The sequence below is a fragment of the Sabethes cyaneus genome, chromosome 2, assembly GCF_943734655.1.
Source record: "Sabethes cyaneus chromosome 2, idSabCyanKW18_F2, whole genome shotgun sequence".
Lineage (NCBI taxonomy): Eukaryota > Metazoa > Arthropoda > Insecta > Diptera > Culicidae > Sabethes > Sabethes cyaneus.
The window spans coordinates 224671907-224686590 of record NC_071354.1 but is presented as its reverse complement, the minus strand read 5'-3'; the positions used below and the strand labels follow the sequence as shown (position 1 = coordinate 224686590).

The window sequence follows — 14684 nt, the reverse complement described above, 5'->3', positions numbered from 1 at the left end:
TATGCGCCTTCTCACCTGGGCGATCAATACTTGAATCGGCAGCCGTGGTTTGGGGTCCATACCATGATCTGTGGATAGAAATAATCACAGTAGTTCAAAGGAATTAATTTGCTACACTTTGAGGTTCCGGTCTTGAAAAACTCTAAACGACTTGTCACCTTACGTAACTTGACGCACTCTGTTTGGTTTGAACACTCTGGAGAAAAGGATTTATTAGCGAAATAAAAGCTACTCAATTTTTTCGCCTAATCCAGCTTAACTCATTCCGTACGTTTTCAGCACTTTTTCAATATACCAAGAACGTCATGATAAACGACAGTTGTATATCAAGCAAAACTCGAAGGTTCTTAAAAGTTGTGTTGTCAATCTTGTACTACGTTGCCATTATACCAGATAAAACTGGATTTTGCTAGATGTTTGCTTTCGCACCAAACAAGCAGACAAAGTTCAAATTGTTACACAGAAATGGTGACAGGGAGTTTCCCATAGGTACTCTCTTGATCTGCTTGCAAAAATTGCCCCAAAAAGTAAAATTATTTTCACTCATGCAAAGTCATGATACTTTTTTCTTGACATGTTAATTTCTTATAAGCTACAACGTTGCATTTTCAAATGCTTCCGCTATGTTCAGGAAGATTGAATAATTAATATTCAAAGCTTAGAAATGGTCTCTTGTGTCAAATCTTGCACTTTTGCGAACTCGTCTTGTATCAGGCACGAACTTTCACTGAGGAAGGCGTACGACGAGTGCATTGGGACGCAAACCGTTGTTGAAGAGTGTGTCTCTATTTGTAGTTACAAGCTTAAGTCTAGCGAATAGCGCAGTCAATCTCGGGCGAAAGTTTAATAATCTTGTTGAGTTAAACTGGACAGCCGCTAAGCGTAAGTAATCACCAGCGTTCTCGGAAGAAAACAAAAACTATAATTTACGATTCGGTCATTCGATGAACCACTTTTAGACTAGTCAGGGGCTGATTGGGTTAGCGAACCCGCAAAACCCAAGACCCAAATTCTGGATATGCGTTTATATTTGGTGGAGATTATAAACGCGGGGATCAGTCAGTTATGTTCCTCTGGTTATGTTCCTCATTAAACCGCTAATAAAACAGTAAGTTCCATTAGAACCTTCTGACGATCGCTATAAAACAGTCTTCCGATCAAGTGGCCCACTCTTCAAATGGTTTTTATAACCTCCTTAAAAATAGGGCCATAAAATTCAAATAGTCTTATTACACTCAGCTGAAAGCAGCAAAAAATCAATTATGCTTTTCGTTGCTTAACAGCTACCGCCATAATTTAATGAAGCTTTTCACATTGTTCAACAGAGCCATAAACCATAAATCTTGTTGCTTGCTAAGCTAAATCAGTCAAAGGAGCTTTTCTCCGAAAACCCGTGCTGCGAATCGCGGCTAACAAGCTGACAGACGAACAGCGTCACGTGTAGTACCTTGCAAGTCGTAAGGGCCTGCATGGTGTTGTCGTCCTGACAGAAAAAACAAGTCTACAGTAGACTGAGGAAGAGGCACAGTTTGTGTGTCTAAAAATAACCCAACCAGACACGTCGCTACCTTGATGAGGAGGGTTTTGCAGTCTTCTTTTGTCCAGAACCTCTGCGGTTCATGGGTACACGGGTACCAGCGAGCAACATGCCCTGGCGGGTGTTGTGGGTTCAAATCCGGTTATAATCTTAGATTATAGCTTGGTTCGACTCATGCACCTTCCAGCATTGGACAAAAGGTAGGAGTCATAACGACTACTTGTTAAGCGTAGCTACATAACCCCCCCCCCTCCCCTCACCTTCCCGCTCTTTCCCCTCCACACCAAAAAAATTTCATTACTTTCCCCTACCGTCCCTCCATCAATTGTAGAACCACCGTTTCAAAAAAATATTAAATCAGTCAGCCAGCTACGTTAACTTGAAACTTGAATTGCCGTAAAAAGAAGTTAATGTTCAAGTTAAAGTTTACAGTTAGATCATCCCGAGCAATTTGGTTTATAGCGAGCATAACAAAATAACAGATAGAGTAAATAATGAATTTTTAGCAGTTTCCGTAGTTGTGCAGCATATGCGCATTAAATTTTATCGCGCATAATGGTATGATAGGTGGGTAAAACCAACACGCCATCGAAATTTTGCAATTTTTGAAAACCAATTGGTAATAACTTTCTTTCTGCGGCTTACACTTTGCTCGGTGTTGAACTTCAATATTCTTCCAAATAGCAGCAATAAATTCGTTTGGTCAGGGTGTTACCACAGAACTGAAGTGGAAGTAGAAATCCAAACACGTACATACTACTTTCTACAGATACTAGCGAACCTGGCGATAGCGAGTCACTTTTTTCCACGAAAACACACGAAAGCATGTGAAAGCTGCTATGCGATTGGCAGCGAGCGTTCTGCTTGTATTGCTGTTATTCGCTTCTATGCGAAAACCTTTCCAAAGAAAAATAAAAACAAAAAACACTCCGTTACCAGTTTTGATCGCCGAATCGTTCGGACTTCCACTTCTATTCTGTGGTATTACCATAATAATAGCATGATAAAACTAACAGATTTATTGTGAGGCTCTGTAGCCGCAATGTTACCGAGTCTGCTTTGACAAGCGAATGGTCGTAGGTTCGAATCAGGCCATTCAATGTCAAAGCGACTTTAGCATGGGTTTATTCTCAGACCCCTCATCACCCTTCCTTCATGCTGAATTCTGTATTATCCCGATATGGCATATGACAGTGCAAAAATGACGCTTATAGTTAAATGCACTGATTTAGCTGCGCCAGGGATGGCTATAATTGGGGACAGCGCTGTCATGTGAAACGAGGTGGGTAAAGTAGAGAAAGCATTGAAGGAAGGGTACCTAATTACACACAAGCACGCATAAAATTTAATAATCATATCGCCCATTCAATGGTGATTACACCAAGATGGCGAATATAGACATTTTATTTCTTCAGCAAAGTTGCTTGTTTTCATATTATTTACAACATTGCCGAAGAAACTATGTCTTCATTTCTCAACACAAAAAAGTTATTTTTTTATTTTCATTATAGTAAACAATGACTAACTTTTGACAGTTTTAGATTAAGGGGGATATTCATTCGAACAAAAGTGCTAAAGACCATAAATGATAGAATGAAAGCAAAAGAAACTAGGAAAAAAGTTCCGCTTTTCACCCTTTTGGACCACTGTGCATTGTGTCCAAGCAGCAATGTGAGTTTTATTGTACTCTTATTGCGGTTTTCATGACCAATTTTGGTTTTAAATGCCATCATAAGATTGTAATAAAACCCAAATTGTTACTTGGGTGGTATTATATAAAATTCAAGTAAAACCTTTGCAATTGTTACTTGGAAGGCTACTGCCTGCTGCTTTCGGAGAACATCAAATGGAACCAACTTTGTTTCGCAAACACTAAATAACCAAATCTCAATGTTGCGAAGCCCACACTCGTGTGGTCTTATTTTCTAACGCACGGCTTCTAACGAACCCGCTAGCATAAGCATCCCTTTCGGACTCTCGCTCTTATTTATTCACGCACTGTGCGACGAGTTTCTGCAAGTGTGTATTTAGCTAACAGCTATGGTTGTCGCTCTCGTTTGTCATTGCAGCCCGAGCCCACTGATACCGACCCCTCGCGAGGGCTCGCACTCTCGCCCGTGAGTAGAATTAAGGGTGAAGATAAAGAAGAAAAGAAAAAGTAATACAAAATTTATTTATTCCATTACCCCACTAGTCCTCACGGGCAGCTGGTTGCTCACGAGTTAATCGACTCGCGAATGGGTTATGCAGAAAGACGATATGAGGCTGTGCATTCGCGAGTGTGTAGGTAGTAGAATGTCTTCACACAACAACGGCGGCTGTTTGATTTACGCTTGTGTGAGCGACGTAAGCGTTGAATGCTACGCTTTCCATGCTCTGAGAGTAAGCATCGTTGGCTTCTCGTTCGATTTGTAACATTGCCATGCGTTTGCTAAATTACCAATTCTCGGGTACTTTTTCAAAAGGATCTAAGTGACATTGCGACACTTTTGTTGGAGTCCCTCTCTTTCGATTATTACGGCGATATAAATGTATTTAGAAGAAAATTTTCCTCACGCTTAGTTAGCTGGTGACGCCTGCAACGATTTATGCAAAGCTGATGAGTAAAAGGGCATTTGCACCACCGTGATAAGCAGCCACGTAGCCAGAAGGGGGGCCCGGGGGCCCAATTTTGATTTTAACTGTTTTATATGCATATGTTTGCGTTTAGAACTACAATACGTTAAATGTATTGTGATGTATTATATTTATAAGCAGAAAGATGTGCATATAACGCATTAGGAGCTAAGATAAGGCTCCTGGCCCCCACCTCTGGCTACGTGGCTGGTGATAAGCACAAGAGAGAAGACGCGGAAAGAATCTCGCGTTGTCACTTACTTCTTTTTGAAAAAGTTCCCGCGAATTATGCCTAAAAGTCATTATGCCAAATGACCATTATGCCAACCAACCATTATGCCAAAATAGCGTTATGTCCTATGAGATAGCCACAAAACACAAAGTAAAACATCCAGTAAAATGATACCGGAATCCCAATTCTGCAGAGTTTGTACGCTCAGCTGAAATTACGCACTACGGGCGTCTTTTCATCAAATCAATTTTGAATTGTCACCACACTTTCATGAGAACCACCTTTAGCTGTTTCTTGTTCTGGATTTAATGTTACCACATTTTGCTCGCAAGATAATTTAACGAATTTCCTATAAGATCGTTGGGGACATGTTTGCAGACATCTCAATGCACAATATTCTCACCACCAATCCAGTATAAGGTTTGCGTCACACCCTAAGATGTACGCCAGACCCAAAAATATTGAACTTGTATTTTTGGGTACACAGTAATGTTCCGATTTTGTCAGCTCCCGATTTTGTCTACCCCTGATTTTGATTTTATCAGCTTTTATCCCGATTTTGTCAGCCTATAAATTTTGTTTAACTTTTGGGCGTTTAAACATGATTTATAATACTTTTCAGCCTGCTTGAAACTATTCTGATTCGCTGGGGAAAGTTTTTGAATAAAATGATGCCTTCTTGCGAGTAATTCGGGGTCAAAATTAGGGTATTTTTATAGTAAAAGTTCTATATTTCCTAAACAAGCAAATATAGAGGTATACTATTTTCAGCAATGTTGTGTATTTTTACTATTTGTACAACTTTGTAAAACAGGAAAAAGTCATACGACAACTACTAAAACAGCTAAAATAGAAAAACTGACTTTAACGATTTATCATTTATGAGAAATAGGATTTTTCTATCTTTGGTGAAGAGATAGAAGGTTATTGTCTTCAGTAAAATTACTTGTAATGTAAAAATTTGCAGAAAAATAAAATTTTTATTGCACTTTTAGGGGGATTAATCAAAACTTGAATTCCACTGGACGATAGAACTTTTAATTTTAAGAAAGTCGCCTGAAGTACAACCTAAAATCAAGTTTTCCCGCTCAAAGCTAATGCGTACTAAAAAAGGTACTGGACCAGTCTGCTGTGCCCGGTTCATTGAGCTTTCGGTTGACCAATTGAGGGTTAAAATTTAATTTTTAGTAGAAGTCTTCGATATTGCAAGGCCTTAAGTCTTGAAGTTTGAAACAAATTTAAAAAAATTTCCCTTTTTTTCAGCCTAACATTCAATATGGGGCTGAGAAAATCGGAACATTACTGTATTCCAACCGCATTTTCTTATTTTTAATGAATATGAATGGTTTTCTATGTACGATGTTACCTAGGAATTCTTTTTTATGGAGGATATTACACGTTACTAGAGGGTTACCTTTGATGTTGGTGAATTGTCTGGATTTTGAGACACACTCCAGGATTTAAAATACTTTTGCTGAACACTGCTAGAAAAAATTGACGGCCCCGAATATAAAACGCATTGAGCGCATACAGTTTTACCCCTGGCAGTATTCTTTTATCTGTCAGTCCATGGACATGACTACTGAACTGCTGACAGTGTTTGTCTTTCTCAGTATTCTACCCTTCAAAACAATTCATTCATGAATTGCAGTGTTGAATGATTGCACGACTAACCTGTCAGTCAATTTTCTTGCACTTGACTGATATTTTAGTTTTGTAAACTGCTTCCTTTTTAAAATCAACCAAAAACCTGGTAAAGTTTACGTTTATTATAATTTCATTTGCCGTTATCGGCTTCAGGTCGGCAATACTAATTTCATTTCATCTCTATTAGAAACAGCAAGGAATGAGCAGAATATTGCATCAATTTAGACGTATTGCATAAATTAAATATGAGATGTCTATACATTGCTTGTCCCGAATGACCAGCCGTCCCGGAAAGTGTCCCGCATTAACATTTTAATCGTAACAGATAAAAACCGAGTACATTTAGCTGAAAAATATATACGTAATTTTGTTACTGTATCGACCTGTTGTTTGTTATTAACTGGAGAATCAATTTTCTATTCTGGCAAACATGCCGTACAATATGTCCCACATTCAATTAGAAGTTATTTGGTCACTTTATTCTAAACAAATTCTAGATGAAAAAAGCCGATGAAGCGGCCACAATGCAAGAAATAATTCAATGTTGAATGAACATGTAAAATGTTATTTAAATAAGTTAAACATTGGCCGCACTTCAGGAACTTTATAGCTCCACCTCGATGGGCTGCTTCTAACAAAACTGCTGATCTTTCAAGAAACGAGAAAATAAATCACATTGCGTTGGCCACTTACCTTTGGATGTGCTCTCCTAGGAAATGCTACTTTGGGGTCGATCTGAAACCAGAAGAAGCAAACAAAGACAGGAAGTGAGCTAGTTTTCGCGCTAATCAGTTCTGTGCTTTTCATCGCACACAAACACGTTAATGTCAACAAACGGACAAGTGTGACGGCAAGATTAGTTCGTCCCCACAGCGAAGGAAGCCTTCGAAGTCGGTCGTGTCGTGTCGTGAGGATGTGCATCGAAAGGGACTGAACCAATCTCCTTCGGAAGTACACTGTTCGTAGTCCCTATTGTCTATGGGATCAGAAAAGCTGTGAACAGTGAGTGAGCAGAGCACTGAAAGTTAAGGGGAAAACAAATACGGGATAAACGGTTCGAATTAATTGAAAACACGCGTGTCATTGTGTCCTCTGTTCGCCTGCCGATTCCCTGTTGTGTGCGATTGCGGTGGGTGGTGTGGCAATACCCTAACGACATCCTCCCATCCGCCCATGTGCCGTCATTAGCTGGTATTTAACGGTTCGGATGGAAGCCTAGGGAGGAAGGGAACGAAACAGAAGATTCTTTTGTAATCCGGAAAGTCATCTGATCGTATCAACAGTATCGAACCGAACCGAAACCCGCCGCAAACGTCGAGTACGTCGAGCTGGGATATACGGCAACCGATGACTCCATAAATCAATCGTGTTCGTGTGTGAGTCGTGACAGCTCAGTTCTTTACACCACTTCCCAAGCTGGACCAAGCTGCTGGGCGCTGTAAATTCTCATTTGTTCGGTCTCGACTCGAGTAACCCTTCCTTGACCGTGTGTCATCGTATTAAAAATGCATCCAAACGGTGTGTGACGACAAGCGATTTACGCCGTGTGAATCGTCGGTTACAGTGCGGCAGCGTTGCCAGATTCGCTGATCTATCGACGAAATTTTGTAGAAGTTGCAAGTGTCTGATTTTTTCGTTTGAAGGGCATCCCTGCCAAAAAGGAATTGTCACAGCACATGTCCCCTATGACTGAGTGGCTTGCCAAAGAATCATCAATTGCTCCGGACATTCCTCCCTACTATTTTATGCAAACATCAACTACTCTGGTGAACTGACTCAAACACCTACAAACACTCACGAGGCATACCAACACCGTACGGGTGTCAAGATTTGACGCAATCTTAGCCATTGTCCGGACTGGCCCCTTTTCGCACCGCACCACCGTTTGGTCGTTTCGCAAAATAATGGAAGATGTTCGTTTTCGTTACGGAACAGCTCTGCTGATACTGGTGTGCACCGCTTCAAGGACCAAAACCCGTCGTCGTCGTCGTTGTCGGTTGGCTGGTTGGTGTCGGCTTGATGGAGACACAAACGACCACTTATGCGAGAGTGATGTGGTGAGTCGAAAATAAGGGTGAAAAGTTAGGAACTGGCCCGAACAGGGTGTGGCTCACGGCAGACAGTGCATTTCTCTGTTATGAGCCACGAGAACTTGAGGATTTTGAGATTTTGAAAGACACCGTTATGACGGCAGCATAGCATGAGTGCTTTTATCCTGGTTCGAGAAGAATCATGTTCCGGTCGGTGCACCCTGTACCGTTATTTTTTTTTTTTTTTTTCTTGTTGGTTGCAACCCCTACCTAGTTAGGGACCAAGAGTAGAATTAAAATGAATAATAAAAAATATAGCGTCCCGAAGGGCGATTCAACAAGAGTTATGCTTGCTTTGAAAGTGGCCCGTGTCCACCTTAAATGTAGGGACGCGTTCAGTGTTCTGCACTTGTTTTGCTTGGTTCTTATCAGATTCTGCTGTGCTAGTGTCAGAGATTTTGATGCAATTCTAAAGATTTAAGATTTGTAAGAGAAATTTACTTTATGAATTGAGGAACAATAATTGTCAAAACAATTGACAACAAGTCAACAACTTCATCCAAAACAAAACACTCGTTTAATTAATCGTCATCCGCATTAAAAATGACAACTGCAACGCAGAAAACTAGCGAAAAAGAAAGCAATTGGCACCGGTACCGGTCGGTGCAGCCACTCCTACTCCATCCCCACCCCCATCGAACCGGGCAGAGAACCAGTCCAACAAAGTGACCATATTTCATTTTTCGAATCATTTAGCTAATCCAAGCGATGTTTCTTAGAAAAACAAACCATTCATTCATACGTTCGTTCGTTTGTGCTCGCTCGCATGCTCATTCGCAACGGAATCACGTCCTCACGTGACAAAACGGCGATCGTCGCGGCGACGACGACGACGACGACGACTAGGACACTGTTTTTAGCCCATCCTGGTGCTCCCCCGGCACCTGGCCACCACCAACAAACGCAAGCACTTTGCATTGTTATTCTTCCATTTCATCCGGGGTAGTTTGTGGAAAATTTCGTGATGGGGAAAAAATCCTTTTATAACCACGTTTTTACTCTATTCCTGCTGGCACCCGCAAACGCGCTCACATATTTATATTGTCTATCACGCAAAGCGAAACGGGATGGGCACCGTAAAGCGGTGCGGAGCGCAAGCCAGGGGGGAGGGGACGAAACTTTTCTCTGCCCAATGGAGCAGCAGACTCTAGCAGCAGTGGAGAAACCGGCGGAAAAAAAACTTCAATCTCTCGGAAACGATGGATGGGAGTCAGGGTTTCACATTTTATTTATTTTTCGTTCTCCCACGCCGCGCGCCGTGCCGCCCGTGACATAATTTAAAGCAAATAAAATCTGATTATTATTTTTACGCACCCAACCGGAAAATGGTATTTCGATCGCACAGTGACCATTAGTTGGAGCGCAGCTCCCACCCAGCCGGTGCCGGTGCCGATGTCGGTGCCGGTGCAGGCGGAAAGCGTGAAAATGGAAAGGAAAATGCGGTCTGCAGACGTCAAAGAATTGTTCCGGTTGACGCAACTTTGCTCCCGACCGGATTAGAATTGCAAAGAAGTAAAACCGTTGTGACATTTCACGTGTGTGTGTTTGAATGGGAAGGCGAATTTGCATTTCGCACCTAGCTAAACCAAAAGCGAACTTACCTTTTTACCATCTAATTCGTGTGTACCATGTGCTAATACTTTGTCTACGCTGGCAGGATCGCCGAATGTGATGAAGCCAAACCCTCTGAAAGATAAAGTGGAAAAACGGGTGGGATTAGAGGTTAAACTTGTATTGTTTTGTTTCGTTTTGTTATCATCACAAAAACATAAGGTTTTTAAAATATTCCACATTGCTGTTTTTAATAAGCAGTATTTCCAAACTTTGGTTGATTCGAGTTTTGAAACAACAAATGAAAAATGTTCACTTCCCAGCAAATTTTCATTTTTGACATTTTATTTTGTGTTATTCATTTTTTTATCTTAACGAGTATTCGATCTGATGGACCGATGACGGAGGTCGCCCAAAAATGTAACACATTCAAAAGTATCCAAATAATTTAAAGTAGCTAAAATTTTGAAGTAAAAGACACCGTGAACGTACCATATTCTGCGCAGTTAAGACATTTTTATGATTCTTCCGTTATTCTAAGTATTCTAGATTTAAATTAACAACGTGGATAGCCTCAACGTGCAGTGCTACGGTCTATAATATCTGGTAAAAAATATGGGAATTATAAGTCGACCAACAATTGAGTATATTTTTCGTTTTGTAAACTTATCCACGGTGACTAATTCTGCGCACTTTCTTGCCCATGTTCCTAATTATGCGCATGGTTGCTTCTAATTATGTGCACCCAAAAAGTGAAAATAAATACTCCTGCCATGCTGTTTATGTCTTTATACGCTGAAAGCACACCAAAAAATCCGGCATTAGCCATTACTATAATTAAATCCATGATCCGGCCTTCTTGTGCTCTCCATGTGGCAAAGGAATATTGTTATCATTTTGATTGCCTCATTTTAAATATTTTATTCTCGATAACGTGAAGGGAGAATTGATTCGGGTTTTCTGCATACTGAACATTACACTGTAAACTAATACTAAAAGTTGTGTTTTCATGTAGAAACCACTTCTCCACTCTCTGACAGCCCCACGAGGTTAGACATTGAAAAAAAAATAGAAGACAAGGTTTTATGAATTGGCGCTCGTTGGTTCGGACCCCGAGACACAGCACAGGATGTCAATCAATGCAAGTTAAAGATTCTACTTGAATTTTCATGCCTCTATACCTCAGCCATTTGGGTGGGTGAGATTGCGTATTTTTTCGCGATTTCTTCGTAGGATACATTACTGCGCAGAATTTGGAACATGAATAAAAAATCTGTGCCTAAATCTACGCATTATTGCATAGCATTTTTCTAAGGAAAGCAATGCATACAATCACTCTTTTTGTCTAAAGCATGACTAAAACTAATTATTCTTTTTAATTGTGCTGGGTAATTGCAAAGAATTTAGATCATAAATTTTGTAATTTTCTAGAAGGACAATCTTAGCGTTGGTGCTAACGACGATGTTTTCTGTCATATATAATACTTTCAGTTTCATGTTAAATTATTTCGCTCTCATATATTATGGCCCATTTGTGAATTCATCAGACATTTATAAAGAAATAACGCAATGATCATAGTTATGCACAATGTTAAAAAATACCTATATAAAGAAAAATGCGCAGAATAGGAGCGGTCACGGTACCATTGTTTCTGCATTAATGAATTTTATTTGAACTAGAACAACTTTTCGATCAAGTTGTCAAATGAAGCGTGGAGACTTTGCTACATTGTGGAATCTAGACTTCGGGTACGGGAGGGTATTTTCTTCTATACTAGAAGAAAAGAAAACTAATCCAATTTAATTCTACGACGTATATTTATACTTGACAGATACGTATTTCGCCTACGACTTGCAGGCTTCCTGAGTGCCTGTTTTCGAACAGACATTCAAACTTGAATTCGAAGTTTTCTTTTTAAGGAAATAGTTATAACATATCAAAGTTGTATATCGGCAAAGTATTCCTTCAGCGAAAGAAAAAGAAAGCAGGCTGAATTTAAAAGTAAGCTGAAAAACCTCTCACGTACCATACTTTCGAAGCCTGATCTTTCGAGCAATCTCGTAAATTGATTAAGCAAATCTTGTTGTGAAATTTAAATACAGATGAGTAAAACCAAATTTAGATAATTTGAGCACTGTAATTTACAAAAAATATCCGACAAAAGCCGATTTTGACAAGACCATCGAAATGTTGCAAGTAGAAATGGTAGGGTTTTATATTTCACAAACCCAAAGCAGCCCCAATACCGATATTTGTTTTGGTCAAACTCAAGCCCGACTTAAAACCGAATTTCTGATTTTTGTCAAACCGAAACCCTTTGAGAATCCGAATTGTTTTTTTTAATTTTTGCATCGATCAAAAACTTGACCCGAAACTAATTTTTGTTGAGAACTTGAACCAGACTTTTTTTTGGGTATGAAACGGGGAAGGCAATTGAGGACCCAGCTAGCATTTTCATATGTATAAAAAAGGTAAAAATCAGCATTACGTACAGATATACATGCTAAATAAATCGTATTTCATGCGAAAAATTGGCATATCCGTACTATTTTGGAGGCGATATACGTGATTACGAATAATTTTGAGCGTTACGACTATATAAGTATTTATATACGATAATATCCGATTAAGCGCGAGTCGCTCCGTACTACTCTACGATTTTGTGCTGAAAATCGTATGTATGTCAGTCATTATCATTATATACGACAAAAAATCAACTTGGTCCCACTTTATCCAGCTTTAGTTACGATTTCGAGTTTGTTAGGAGATATTTACGATAGTTTTCGTACATTGATATACGAGTTGGTGCTAGCTGGGGAGCATCCAATATAGCTCTTGCCATCCCAAGCCCCTACCTAGCGCTTCCACGTGGCAATACCTGGTAACTCAAGTAACCATAAGCATTAATCTAAAACTGTATATTGGAATTAATTCTGCATCCCTGGTGCCAAACTTTTGTATATTAGCAATCTTAATGCTTATAAAACGTATATTAACATTGTTGATGCATAGAAGCATTAACGTAAATCAGCATTAAAGAAAGCAATATATGCGCATATAACGTAACAATATAATGCATTTAGTCAACTACATTAAAACGAGCGTTAAGTGTTGATAAACGGCTTGTACTTGACTTCTTATTTTGCTATTCTACGGCCACTATTCGTGCCCTCTTCCATCTGACGGATGCCGTCTTTTTCTACCATATAGGTAATGCAGGAGAAGTAGCTTTGATATGAGAGAGAATATCACCAAGATTTAAGTACGACTAATTTCAACTCACTCAATCACGTCCGCTATGGCTTAGATAGCAAAGGTGCAAGGAAACGAATGAGGTTGCATGACTAACTCCCCGGTTCGAGCCCTGTCTAGGTGGTAACATTATTCAGAATTTCAAAAAAAAGTTCTGTTTATCCTGCTCCCCTTGAGATGCAGCAAAAAAAAAATCGCTTGCTTTTTTAGTTTTTTAAATCCCGACCGAATCTATTTTTATTTTCCATAACAAGCAAACGATATGCCGTCGATACTTTTTCGATACGTCGATAATGTCGACAAAACGACATTTCGATTAAGCCTCAAACAAACACTAATAATGTTTATTGAATGCTTGTGGCGTAGCATTTTAATAACCCGCTATTTCGCCTTTTTAGCATTATGTGAGTTCTACAGAAGTATATACAGAAAAATAAGCTTTTAATCATAGTTCTGTATGCTTATATAATGTTGTCAAAGGACTAGTGTTTAGTGCTTACTGGTTACTTGGGAATGCTCTATTGACTAGCCAAGCTAGGAGGTGCGATGCTGGGTTGTTCCCGGCTGCCTGATCTCAAAACCACGGTTTTATTTGGGCAGACGGCGGAGCCATACGGCCTTGCTAATAGGTAAGCCTAATATAAGTTATTTTAATTATTTTTCTCATTTTAGCTTATGAAGCATCTCCTACTATATAGTAAAAACTTTGGCCAAAACGAGTTTTAATACTGCACATGGATATCAGATGAAAAAAATTAAATTATTAGAAACACTTATGGAACCTTAAAGGACCCAACTCTATTCCATTCGAAGGACTGCTGGTGAGATTGTTCTAATTTTGCCCATATATACCACATTTCATCTTCATATCATATTTTAATAGTATTATTCTTGATTTCATTCTGATTGTAGCTTTCAACTGAGTATCTTTGCTTAGTTTTGTTTTTCGACTTTGCAGCCAAATTGCTCATAAAAACGAACGTTTTTCTTCTACTTCCGACGTTTCGATTTGTATTAAATCTTTTTCAAGGATTCTATAAAAAGTGCATTTACAAAAATTGTTTGGTTAATATAACATTTTGGCTTACAGAAAATATCCAACCATCTATAGTTGCAAATTCCACATTGCTTTTCATTGCACCGAAATTACCATGGCGTATGAAAAATATGTCCATCCTTGATCTTTTCGACTTGAACCTTGAACTCATTGACCAATAAGTGAGTTTATAGTCGACATAACCAAAGCAATTCATTGTCCAACAACAATCGAAACTTCTCAAATAACAATGTGGGCTTTATCACACTCTTATAATGGTTCTAGTGACTAAAATTGATCATAAAAACCGCCATAAGAATACAATAAAACTCAAATTGTTACTTGGCTATGCTCGATGCTAAACAAAACTGCGATAGCCTTTGAGCCTGTGAACCGGTGGAAACTAAGGTCGTATACCGACAGGGAAGGAGTCACTCGTGCGAATGTAGAATGTAGCAACGAAGAATATTCTAGTCAGCCTTAAGCGTCTGTCCCCATCAGGGACGACTGTTGATGGATCGTCAATTTGTCAATCAAGTGCACCGTGGCACTCCAGGCTAGTAGCGGCTCACGACAGCGTTTGATCCGCAGCGGGCGGCTTAATTAAGAAATGTATTTTTCCGGCACTGCAGCTAAGATGGCAGCCGCATTACGAGCGTGATGTAGCATCCCAAGTAACAATTTGGGTTTTATTCTACTCTTATGATGGTATTTAAGACCAA

At 39.5% G+C, this 14684-nt stretch overlaps 1 protein-coding gene across 3 annotated transcripts in view; it reads right to left on the bottom strand.

Annotated features, from left to right (window-relative positions):
• The window catches only part of LOC128738022 (RNA-binding protein Musashi homolog Rbp6), a 1503411-nt gene that overhangs the window by 833447 nt on the left and 655280 nt on the right, over positions 1 to 14684 (bottom strand). For all 3 annotated transcript variants that reach the window (XM_053832828.1, XM_053832829.1, XM_053832830.1), the window contains exons 5-6: positions 9724 to 9808; positions 6726 to 6767 (exon numbers count right to left, since the gene is read on the bottom strand). In XM_053832828.1, coding sequence (XP_053688803.1) covers positions 6726 to 6767; positions 9724 to 9808 — 127 coding nt within the window. The remainder of the gene's footprint in view (positions 1 to 6725; positions 6768 to 9723; positions 9809 to 14684) is intronic.